The 12662-nt window shown below is 42.6% G+C and overlaps 1 protein-coding gene across 2 annotated transcripts in view; it reads right to left on the bottom strand.

Annotated features, from left to right (window-relative positions):
- The window catches only part of PI4K2B (phosphatidylinositol 4-kinase type 2 beta), a 34098-nt gene extending 21723 nt beyond the window's left edge, over positions 1-12375 (bottom strand). Inside the window, exons 1-4 of one of the 2 annotated variants that reach the window (XM_053577845.1) lie at positions 11949-12375; positions 4148-4302; positions 769-969; positions 247-378 (exon numbers count right to left, since the gene is read on the bottom strand). In XM_053577845.1, coding sequence (XP_053433820.1) covers positions 247-378; positions 769-969; positions 4148-4302; positions 11949-12228 — 768 coding nt within the window. In that variant the 5' untranslated portion in view covers positions 12229-12375. The remainder of the gene's footprint in view (positions 1-246; positions 379-768; positions 970-4147; positions 4303-11948) is intronic. The other variant, XM_053577844.1, reaches the window with a different exon arrangement.
- Between the last annotated feature and the right edge of the window lie 287 nt (positions 12376-12662).

The raw sequence follows: 12662 nt of genomic DNA on the forward strand, positions 1-12662 counted from the left end.
TCGATGCAACATTCCCCACCCCTCCAAACTGGGTTAGGCATCCTTCTTCTTTCCTCTCAGAGCTCCCTGAACTTACCATCATATCCACAGCTTTATCATAATGCAGTGAAATTACTGGTTTACTCTAAGTGCTTAGAAGATGAAAAACTGTTTTCTTTATTATCACCCCCAGTTCACAGCTTAATGCCGAGCTCAGAATACATGTGCCTAATTGCCCCCCAAATAAAGCTTATCAGAGGAACTCACCTTAGGAGGAAGTCCTATGCGGTGAAACTTTCTACCTACTTTTGGCACTTTTTCTAAAGCGTACTTTTTGCCTCTTGATTTTGCCCGGTCAATTGCACTATAGTTAAAGGTTTCACTGACAAGCCAAACCACCTAGAAACAGAGCAATGAAATGCAGACTTAGCAATGAACATTTCGAGGAAGGCTTAAATAAAAATTTACAAAAGCTAAAAAGAAAACAAGAGCAGTCCTTTAAGCACTTTAGTCCTTTAAGCACATCTCTAGATCTCTAGTCTTTCTTTGCTTTCTAAATGGTACTTCTTTCTCCTTTTTCTGTTAGCATTGCCTGACCTCAGGGAAACAAGATCCTTTCCCTTAGATAACTTTCTGAATCTATACACAGTGAACTTACTAGTCACTCATGGCTCTTGGATTACCAAAACAGGGGCTCACCTTCAGGCTTCTTCATTAGGAATTATCACTACTCAATGACAAGCAGGCTGCAAATCACAAGTACATGATTAGAAACAAACTCGCCTTTACCTTTGTTTTCGGTACGATGCCCAGATGAAGCTTTTGATCCACAAGGTAGGCACCTGCTTCCGAAAGGTACCCCTGGTTAGGAAGCAGGCAGCCCCTGCCAAAGCAGCAAGGGCAGCAGACCTTGTGGACGTATTTGGTCCATTTTGGATTCAGTTGACCATACGGCTCTTCTGATTTGGGCTTAAACACACCAATAATTTTCTAGGGAAAAAAAGTAGAAATCTTATTAGACTTTTAATATATGTAGAAAATCATCCATAAAATGCATTCTGATTAACTTGTTTTCTATTGCTTTCCACCACTGATTTAGGCACAACCTTCAAATAGGAAAAGGCTTAATTTCAATCACATTTTTTATATTCATTCCCATTCAGCAATCTTTAAAATTAATAATCCTTGGGGCGGCGCCTGTGGCTCAGTTGGTAAGGCGCCGGCCCCATATACCGAGGGCGGTGGGTTCAAACCCAGCCCCGGCTGAACTGCAACCAAAAAAAAACAGCCGGGCGTTGTGGCGGGCGCCTGTAGTCCCAGCTACTCTGGAGGCTGAGGCAAGAGAATCGCTTAAGCCCAGGAGTTGGAGGTTGCTGTGAGCTGTGTGATGCCATGGCACTCTACCGAGGGCCATAAAGTGAGACTCTGTCTCTACACAAAAAAAAAAAAAAAAAATTAATAATCCTTGGGCCAGTGGTTTTCAAACTGTGCTCAGAAAGGAAGGAAAGGGCAAGGCCCCAAGTGCCCCCTGCCATTTTTACCAGATTAGGCTTGGCTTCTCTGTTTTGTATTACTGGACTTCCAAGTTAAGAAAAGTTTCCATTGGGCGGCGCCTGTGGCTCAGTGAGTAGGGCGCTGGCCCCATATGCCAAGGGTGGCGGGTTCAAACCCAGCCCCGGCCAAACTGCAACAAAAAAATAGCCGGGCGTTGTGGCGGGCGCCTGTAGTCCCAGCTGCTCGGGAGGCTGAGGCAAGAGAATCGCGTAAGCCCAAGAGTTAGAGGTTGCTGTGAGCCGTGTGACGCCACGGCACTCTACCCGAGGGCGATATAGTGAGACTCTGTCTCTACAAAAAAAAAAAAAAAGAAAAAAGAAAAGTTTCCATTGATTGTTCCTTTCTTTTTTTTGACAGAGAGTCTCATTCTGTTGTCCAGGTTGGAGTGCTATGGCATCAGCCTAGCTCACAGCAACCGTAACTCCTAGGTTTAAGTAATCCTCCTGCCTCAGTCTTCTCATTACTTGAAGCAATGAGAAGGCTGAGGCATATCACCACAATACCTTGCTAATTTTTTCTATTTTTAGTAGAGACAGGGTCTCACTCTTGCTCAGGCTGGTCTCCAACTCCTGAGCACAAGTGATCTTCCCACCTCAGCCTCCCAGAGTGTAAGGATTACAGGCGTGAGCCACTGCACCCGACCAGGTTCCACTGATTTTTAAATGTTTAAAAACCACCACTCCAAACCAAACAGTGTTATTATCCTCTTATATGTCTGTTTCCTGTCTACTTACCCCACTACAATGTACTTTCTAAAAAGGCAGGGCTGTGTCAAGGCCGCATCTCCAGTACTCGGAACAGTACCTGACACAGTGTAGGCATTCAAGTATTTGTTAAATGAGTGGATAAATCCAACAGAAAAAGAAAAGTTCTCTAAACTATAAAGGCAGTAAGATCTTGTGAACATCTACGCTGTCAGACTGTCCTACTCTAAAATTCTTTTCCAGTTATTTTTTCATGAACCATGAACCAATTTTAAATAAACTCTCTCCTACTTAAAAAAAATTTGTTCTGGGCGGCGCCTGTGGCTCAAGGGGTAGGGCGCCGGTCCCATATGCCGGAGGTGGCGGGTTCAAACCCAGCCCCGGCCAAAAAAAAAAAAAAAAAAAAAAAAAAAAAATTTGTTCTTGGATATTTAAAAGTCTCTCTCTACACTCCTTTTTTTTTTTTTTTTAATTTTTTTCTTTATTGTTGGGGATTCTTTGAGGGTACAAGAAACCAGGTTATACTAATTGCATTTGTTAGGTAAAGTCCCTCTTATAATTGTCTCTATACTCTTTAGTACTGACAATATATTCATATTAAATTTACAGGCTGAATTATCCTTAGACAAGAAATAAAAGTCTTATTATAATCCTAAGTATATAATTGCTTTATAATGCAATAAATTTAATATATGAAGTTTGAGTCACTAGTAAAAAAATCAACAGCAAATTAAGAAATCAAGCTTGGGGGCAGCACCTGTGGCTCAGTCGGTAAGGCGCCGGCCCCATATACTGAGGGTGGCGGGTTCAAACCCGGCCCCGGCCAAACTGCAACCAAAAACTAACCAGGGGTTGTGGGGGGCGCCTGTAGTCCCAGCTACTCGGGAGGCTGAGGCAAGAGAATCGCTTAAGCCCAGGAGTTGGAGGTTGCTGTGAGCTGTGTGAGGCCACGGCACTCTACCGAGGGCCATAAAGTGAGACTCTGTCTCTACAAAAAAAAAAAAAAATCATAGCTGTGTACATCAATGTGATCATGGGGCACCATACACTGCTTTCATAGACCGTTTGACACATTTTCATCACACTGGTTAACATAGCCTTCCTGGCATTTTCTTAGTTATTGTGCTAAGACATTTACATTCCACATTTACTAAGTTTCACATGTACCCTTGTAAGAAGCAGGTGTAATCCCACCAATGCCCCTCCCTCTGCCTACCTCCCCCCTCCCTCCCCTCCATTTCCCCCATTATTAGGTTGTAACTGGGTTATAGCTTTCATATGAAAGCCATAAATTAGTTTCATAGTAGGGCTGAGTACATTGGATACTTTTTCTTCCATTCTTGTTTTTTAAAGAAAATTCCAGATGAAGTGAAACAAGGGGCCATATCAACTTTTCTTTTCTACTCTAGAAACAGTCTGGTTCATTTCACTTTGTCACATGTCAATGCCTTCCAACTTCAGATCGCCAGCCTCCTTCCCTGGTATAATGCTAAAACAAAACGTTTGTAGGGCAAAATATATCTTTGACAAAAAAACCAAAGCACTAGAAATAATATTAAACAAGCTTTGAAAGTTTAAACTTCCACTCTGACTACTAAGGTTAGAGGCGACTATAAGGTAAGGACTTAGGAATATACATGCTCAGCACATCTACAGCTGAAGGTGGGCATTCAATAAATGCCCGAAACCAAACATAAAATAACAGAACAGCAAACTGACTTAAAATAATTAGCTCTATTTCTAAATAGTAGAGTGCTTTAGTAAAAATAAAAAACTGACCTTTATTTTGGAAAAGAGGGTGCAATCAGATTCAATAGGAAAATATCTTCAGAAACTCGCAATGACTTCACATTTAAATGAAGAGTTTCCCAAAATTCCTGTTATATATAGTACGTCTGTGAAATTCTTACCCTCTTAGGATCCTTCACAAAGTAACTTCCACTTGAACCTTGGAAGATTCTTTCTGGAAAAATTCCAACTTCTATTGCTTGCTCTGCTCTCAATATAATATCAGCAAATTCGGGGTCATCCAAGAACGCATTCATCTCCGAGATACCGGTAGTTGCTGCACGAGAAAGAAAGACCGGCTATAACAGTGCTCGTGATGTGGACCTGTAGTATTGGATTAGGTCACTGGCAAGAGGATATTAAGGCAGAGAAAAGGTTATCAATTATTGTATAAAACCCCACTTCTCTTTAACTTCCAAATAATCACACGTAAGAAAAGTTTACTATTTGTTGAAATAATTACACTGTTATCTCCCATTTCTTTGAATTCCTCCCCTCCAGTAATCCTATCTATCCTACCTCAGACTCTCACTCCAGTCAAACCTCAGATCTTGTCATTACCAATAAGTGTAAGCTCACCATACTTACTTTCTTTTTTTTTTTTTTTTTTTTTTAAGAGACAGAGTCTTGCTACGTTGCCCGGGCTGGCCTGGCCTCAAGCAAACCGCCCACTTCGGCTTTCCACAGTGCTGGATTACAGGTGTGAGGTACTGTGCCCAACCAAACACTTTTCAATGACAATCACTTCCTTCCCAGTTCAGTCTCTCTGGCACTTTGAGTTCAAAAATTTATCCACCCCACTATAACCAATAAAGCACTGATGATCTCCAACAATGTTCCTGGACTTTACCCTCTTTGGGTTTTTGCTACCCTCCGCCCTGGCCAGCTTAAATTATGGGCAATCATCACAGAATCACTTTGTCCCCTCCCTTCATCACAATCACCTGGAAAAATCCCAGTCCTGGTTAAATCTGTCTGCCAACTCCATGCTTGCACCAGGACAGCTGAACTTGAGGAGAATAATGCACACAAACCAATTCTGTTCCTCAAATTCCCAATACCTACTCTCCCATCCCTTCTCTGAGCAGATGATCCAGCTTCCTATTTCACCAAGAAAAGAGAAGCAGTCAGAAAAAGACTATCACCAGGCCACAGCCCCACATCTGCCCAGCTGCCATTTAACCTTGGAGTGTTCTAGGTTCGGTTCACGTTCCTCTGCTCTCCTTCACAAACACTGATGGTTCCCAAATTTACAACTGGGGACTTCTGACCTGAATTCCAGACTGCTGTATTCAATACCTCTACCTGGACGTTTAACAGACAACTCAAACTTCGCTACTGAAAACTCAATGCTTCACCCTCACTTTCCTTATTATTTCAGTTGCTGGCAGTTGAAATTATCTTCCAGTTGCTTAGGCAAAAACCTTAGAACCATCCAAGATCTCACACTCTCACCCTCTAAATCCCATCTATCAGCAAGTAGTCTTGGCTCTACCTGCAATAAATATCCAGACTTCAACTACCACTTACCAGCTCCATTCCTTCGCCATGATTTGGTCACTGTCAATTCTCACCTAAATTATGACAAGTGCCTCCTACCTGGCCTCCCTCTGTCACCCATGCCCTCTCCACTCAACAGAGAACCTGTAGTAATCCTTGTGTAAGACAGATCATGTCACTCCTTTATACCAACAGCCCAGTGGTTTCTCATCTCATAATAAGTTCAAGGCCTTATTATGCACTGTGGTTACAGCGCCCACCACACGCACCAAGGGTGGCGAGTTTGAACCTGGGCCAGCTAAACAACAATGACAATGCCAACAAGAAAATAATCGGGCGTTGTGGCGGGTGCCTGCAGCCCCAGCTACTTGGGCGGCTAAGGCAAGAGAATCGCTTAAGCCCAGAGTTTGAGGTTGCTGTGAGCTGTGGCCCCACAGCACTCTACCAAGGGCAACATAATGAGATTGTCTCCAAAAAAAAGTTGAAGATCATTTCACATTCTCCTAAGTGTATTTTCCACCTCCTTCCATATGGAATATTTTCAAGTTTTTCAGCATCCTAGTTTCTCTCCTCTTTCAAGGCTCAATATTTCAGTGTTTCTCCTTAAAATATGGTCTCCAAAACCAAGTAAATCACTGCAGAGAATCGAGACACCTTTCAGTTTTGACACTATCCCAAAATAAGAAGTCCGGTAATACTGTAATAGTAATACTTCTGATAGTTATTTAGAAGTCTTAGCCCTGTAATACTTCTAAGAGTTACTTAGAAGTCTTATCATACTGGTCACACTGAAATGGCTAAACTCTTAGACCACTCTTCCAGATCTGTACTTGAGAAGTTCTTCTGGACATTATGCACAAATCTTGACATTATTACTACTAAATGTTGCCAAATTACTTTATGCGTTATGTTTTATGAGTTCATCATAGAATCTGCCTTTGTTGCTCTCATGGAACCCACAATCCTCCTCCAAACACTTAATAATTCCTTTCCAACCAAAATCAGATCAATCAGAAACATTCCTATAAAATACACCAGGAGGTTCTCATTCCATTCTCTTTATATTTTCCCCCTTTGAGCTACCCTTTTATAAATAATAACCTTCCCACATTCCTTTACTTGGAGATAACTGGGATTCATCACAACAATCTAGAAAGGCACTTTAAAAATCACTGGTCCTATCTAATTACTACCAGGAAAAAAAAAAAAAAGGCTATATACCAACTATTCTAACTTTAAAGTAATTAGTTTATAGCTGACAATTTTTGTTTAAATGACTCATAACTGACAATTATATTCTATAATTTTCTTCACTCTACTTAAACATACATTGGTAATGAGCTTAACTTGGAGAACCCCCCCAGATGTTGCACAGCTTCAAGCTGAATGATCTGTTCCGAAGGTTTGTTTTTGTCATTTAGTTTGATTTTTACTAGATGAGGGCACAGGTTAGCTACATTTTAATTTTTTTCAATTAAAATTACTGTTACTGCTTAAAGAATAAATGATTGTGCTTTGATTTTGAAATGTTCAAAATTACTTTCTGGGGTGATCCCTAATTTTACCTGTGTGTACTTCATTTGAGTCACTTTTAAGAAGAGCTGGTAGCCTGCTGGTCAAGTTCCAGTCCCCAAATCCTCACTTTTCAGAAGATGTCCAGCCCACTCTCTGAACCTTTGAACGTGTTGTTCCCAAGAATAAGCCAAGCTTCCTTCCCATGGCTAATTCTTATTCATCCTTCACACTTAGGATGCTATAACAAAATGAGCTAAATTCCAGGCAGAAAGAATTTTTTTGTTGTTGTTCTCTGATATACCTCAAGTGCCTAGAACAGGGCCTAGCATGTGGTAGGGCCCTCAATAAATTTGTTTGAAAAACTATCCCCTTGACCACCCTTCAGAGCTATTACCGGTCCCACAGAAAGCAGAAACTAAAAGTGGATTAAGAGGATTCATTGGCTTGGTGCCCGTGGCTCAGTAGTTAGGGCGCTGGCCACATACACCGGGGCTGGCAGGTTCAAACCCAGCCCAGGCCTGCCAAACAACGACGACCAAAAAAAATAGCTGGGCGTTGTGGTGGGCACCTGTAGTCCCAGCTGCTTGGGAGGCTGAGGCAAGAGAAATGCTTAAGCCCAAGAGTTTGAAGTTGCTGTCAGCTGTGATGCCACAGCACTCTACTGAGGGTGACACAGTGAGACTGTCTCAGGAAAAAAAAAAAAGAGGATTCATTGCATAACTTTTATATTTGACTCTAAGTATCCACTTATAAAGTAACCTACCATTTTCATTTCACATAAAGCAATCCAAATGAACTCCTCTCTTGAGGATTAGAACTACACCTTACTCATCTTTATTATATCTTTCCCATTAACTAGAATATTTTCTAGAAAAAAAGTAGGAGCTCACAAGTTTGGTGAACTGAACCCTGCCTTGGAGGCCCAGTGCTGTTCACCTTCAGGTCTCCAATTGGATGCCATTTTTTTTGCTAAGTCTTCCCTGTCCCTTACATCTAGGGGACTGCTCGATCCCTCAAAGGAACATTCAGGGCTCCCCATGTGAGCACAGATACAGTCTGTTTTAATTAACCGTTTCCTACAATAGGCTCTAAAGCTATAAGGGTCTAAGGTAGGTGATCAGGCACCCATCTGATACAGGTCTCTATTCCTCAAGGCCTTCATTTCTACTGGCACCAAGTAGATGCTCAAATATTTGATGAATGATGTATCTCTGCAAAACATGAAAAACAAAGAAAGAAATATTTTAAGCACTAATTGAGAAATAATCTCCAATACACATTGCTTACTATCTTTCAAAACCTCAGTCATGGAGAACTGTCAAGACACGGAACATCTACTCTTCAAAAATCTTTCACTAAATTAAACCAGATTATCAGTGTCTTGAACCTAAATCTGGCATTACAGATAGCACCAGCCATTAGAACTATTTCTGCTGAAATGAGCTTCAGGAAAGTTACAAAATTACCCCTAAGAAATTAATCACTGTTACCACAAAGGTACTGATCAGCATACAGTCTCTTCTCCAAAAAAAAACTAATAGGTTATTTTTGTCACTTCTGGTTGAGTTCAAAGAACCACTTTGCTTTAACCTTATGGATGCAGCGACTGTACTCTTCTCATATTAGCTGCTCAGTAATCTTAAAAATCAAGATTGTGGGCGGCTGCATCCAGCACGTGATGTGTATTCTGTGCGCTCTTATTCTAGTATTCATCTTATTTAAGTTCACTGCTCTTATTTCCCGTTCTCATCTTTTTTCTTACTTTTAAATGATTTTCTGATTTTGTTTATGCATTTATAGGCCACTGTGAGTCGTAAAGTGACATAAATACAAATTTTCTTTTTTCATTTACTTTGGTAGCTCTTTGTGAATTCTAATACTGTTAGGCTCGCCAACAGAAGGCAAGTGCTCCTGATCTGTATTAACTGGGACCTTGGAGAAATCACTTTAGTGCTCTATGATTTCTTTTCTTTTCTTTTCTTTTTTTTTTTTAGACAGAATCTCACTCTGCATAGCTCACAGCAACCTTAAACTCCTGGGCTCAAGTGATCCTCTTGCCTCAGCCTCTGGAACTACAGGTGCTTGCCACAACACCTGGGTGTTATTTTTTTGTTTGTTTGTTTGTTTTTTCTATTTTTAGTAGAGACTGGGTCTCACTCTTGCTCAGGCTGATCTCAAATAATCCACCCACCTCAGCCTCCCAGAGTCTGTGATTTCTTAAAATGGGAATAAAAATATAGTACTCACTTCACAGGGTTAGTTATGAATTAATATATGGGAAGGGCATAGAACTATACCTAGCACATAGAAACTGCTACGCGATATCAGCTATTATCATCTTTATTATTACCCAATTCACTGATTAAAATGATAACTAAGATGAGGAACGCCAATAATCCTACTCTAACACTGATCCAACAACTGACACTATAGTTGATGCTATTTCTAGCCTTTGTTAAATGTCTAATTAAATAGACCGATGACACTCTCCCACTGGCTAAAGTACATAAACCTATTAATGCACACAAAATAAGCATCATAAATGATGTTAATATTAATCTAAAGGCAAGAATATCTTGTAACTAGACAGGTGGCTTCATGGAAGTTGGAAGTTAAGTATAAAAAAGTTAATGGATTCATTCAAAAACTAGACTTAAAAATATAGATAAATTACTCAAACTTTTTGGAAGTCTTAAAAGTTTTAAAACAGTTTGACAATCCAAAACTATTTTAAAACCCCATTAAAACTTCCATAATAACTAAAAATATAATTTTATAACACTTAGGGATCTACAGCAAAATGGGAGAAATACAGGATGTGAAAAAAGTAGTAGACTCAGTCCTGGCTTTACCACTTCCTGATATTCAACTTCAGAAACCATTTACTTCTGAAGTTCTATGGCCTGCCAGTCATTATTGGCTTATTAATTTTGAATTCTCCCAAGGATGAGGGTGAATTACAACTCACTAGCTGGGCTATTGTGAGGATTAATGAAATATATATTAAAAAAGATCTTTGCAAACTGTAAACTGTAACACAAAAATACTACCATTTAAAAAAAGGAGGAATTCTTTTTGACAATCCATTTGTGTTATAACACTATACTCTATCCTCACTTAGAGCTTTTCTAGCCTTAATACTATTTGTTTTCAAAAGACCTCACTTTCACAGAAGGAATGCACCTCAGGGCTTTAGAAGCTACACAAAGTTAAATGGGATAGAAAAAGGCAAGTAGCCACACAGATCTGTCACTGCGCAGATTGGATTCTGGGTAATATATGCCTAAATTGCTAATGTAGCCAGGTGAATGCAGGTCTATTTGTGATCTAGTTCCAACTTCATGTTTGTTTCCCTGCTCTGTCAACACATCCATCAGCTGACACCATAATGGTAGCAGAGAGGCCTCATCAGACACACTTGCTAACAATCTGACAGACTGCTTCCCCTGGGCTGCTCAGATTTATTTACGCCTAGAATGTGTGTGAACAGGGCTGGGTACCTGACTCATGCCTGTAATTCTAGCACTCTGAGAGGCCCAGGCCCGTGGACTCAGGAGTTCCACACCAGTCTAAGCAAGAGTGAGACCCCCATCTCTAAAACTAGCCCAGTGTTGTGGCAGGCGCCTATAGACCCAGCTACACAGGAGGCTTAGGCAAGAGGATCAAAGTTCAACTAAGGCTTGAAGAATTCTCTGAAATGTACAATACACATTAAAGGACATGTAAAACCTAACAACTCGAGAAAAGCTAAGCAGTACTATTGAAAAGGACATTTTCCGGGAGGGGGAGGACAAAGGGAGGGAGAGTATTTGGTGGGATCTCACCTAATGTGCACGATGCAAGGTTACATTTCAAAACAAGAGTATATTATATATGTCTTACTACAAAAAATAAGGGAAGTAATGGTTATGTTAATCCATTTGATTTAAGCACTCCACATTGTACATCAAATCATCACATTGTACCCCATAAATGTATACAGGTATAACTTAATAAAAATTAAGTTAAAAACAAAACATTTTTTACGGCTTTAAATTGTCACGTATGGAGTGATAATCCCATGGTGTGCACACCACCACACATAGGTGTGTTATCATTACCCTTTTACAAACAAGTCTGTCTCACCTTTAGCTAAGATTCTTACAAGCCTACACTATTTCCGCTAAATTAGCCTATCTTCACTCACACACCAAAAAACTCACTTCATCAGCAAATATCCACACATGCAGAACAGCAAGCCTACATTTTACAACCTCGTTTCAACTGCCTTCTCTTCCACCTGAGGCTATCAGTTTGCTTACTGGAGAAAAAGGTTTGGGTTTTTTTTTAAAGAGTAGAGAAGGCACTCATGAATGAAAAACTGTGCAGGAAGAAAGAGCAAGAAAAGGATTTAACCGCTTCTGCCCCCTCTGGCTAACGTCACAATGACATTTACTAGAAAAAAGTTTGGAAACGTGTCTCAGTGGCAACTGGATTTTCTTGCTGTACATCTGTCATCCACCTTGCAAATCCGCAAAGCCACAACTCCGAGAACTTTCTTGATGGCTCAGGGTTCTTACTTCAAAACTCAAGTCCAAACTTGAGAAAACAACGGTTAAGTCATTTTTACAGTGTTAAGTTTGCTTTAGTGTCCAATTCCAAAAGTTTAGACTCAACTTCATGGCAGCCACTCGCCCTGGGGGAAGCAGCCCACAGCTCCCGGGAAAGTGCGAGTAAACGTGGGAACAGGAGGAGGGTGAATGGTCTGGGGTTTGTTTTGGTCCGTGCTCCAGATTGGCGGCCCCGAGAGCCGCGCAAGCAAGTGCAAGTGCGAGACGGAAGCGAGCCGGGACTCGGGGAGGGGAGCGCGTGGGGGCGGCGACGGAGGCAGTGGGAGCCTCGGCAGGGACGCGGGGCGCCGGGTCGCACCTGAACTCGAGTGGCTGCTCCGGTCCCGGATGGAGGACGGACTCAGCGAGACGGTGGAGGGAGACTTCCCGGCCGGGAGCAGCAGTTCCTCGTCGACGGCCACGCCAGGGTAGACCTCGCCATCCTCCCCGGCAGTCTCCAGCAGCCGCACGGCGCTCCCCGGGGCGCCTTTCCGCGGGTGGGCCCAGGCGGTCCGCGGCAGCAGCGGTTCCCGCTCCTCGTCCTCCTCTTCTCCCGCGCTCCCGCCTCCCCGCCGGCCGGACTCCGAGGGCTCCGCCATGGGCTCCCTCGGCGCCTTCCACGCTGAGACCAGATCAGAGAGGCCAAGCGCCGGGGTCTGGCCTCAGCATGGCAGAGAACTGCAGCGACCGGGCCGGACCGACGCCACCTCACCAGCTCGCGGGCCCGCTCGCCGCCCGCCCAGCGGTTGCCCCGCCCAGCCCCGCCCAGCCCCGCCGCGGGCCGCGCCCCACCTGGGCTGGGCGCCAGCCTCACGCCTGCGCAGAACGACGGGGGCGGCGGTGGGGCGGGGCGCAGTGTGCGGGGCGGGGCTGCCACCTGCCTAGCAGAGTCTGGGCAATAGCTGGGGTAATGTTGCTCCAAGAAGAGTGCCGGAACTTGAGTAATTTTTGCAGAGGTGCCCTCTTCCGATCTAAATTGGCCTCTCACTCCACTACAGAATTCTCTGTTAGAGTTTACTACACTCTGTAGGTG

The sequence above is a fragment of the Nycticebus coucang genome, chromosome 23 (assembly GCF_027406575.1).
Source record: "Nycticebus coucang isolate mNycCou1 chromosome 23, mNycCou1.pri, whole genome shotgun sequence".
Taxonomy (NCBI): Eukaryota; Metazoa; Chordata; class Mammalia; order Primates; family Lorisidae; genus Nycticebus; species Nycticebus coucang.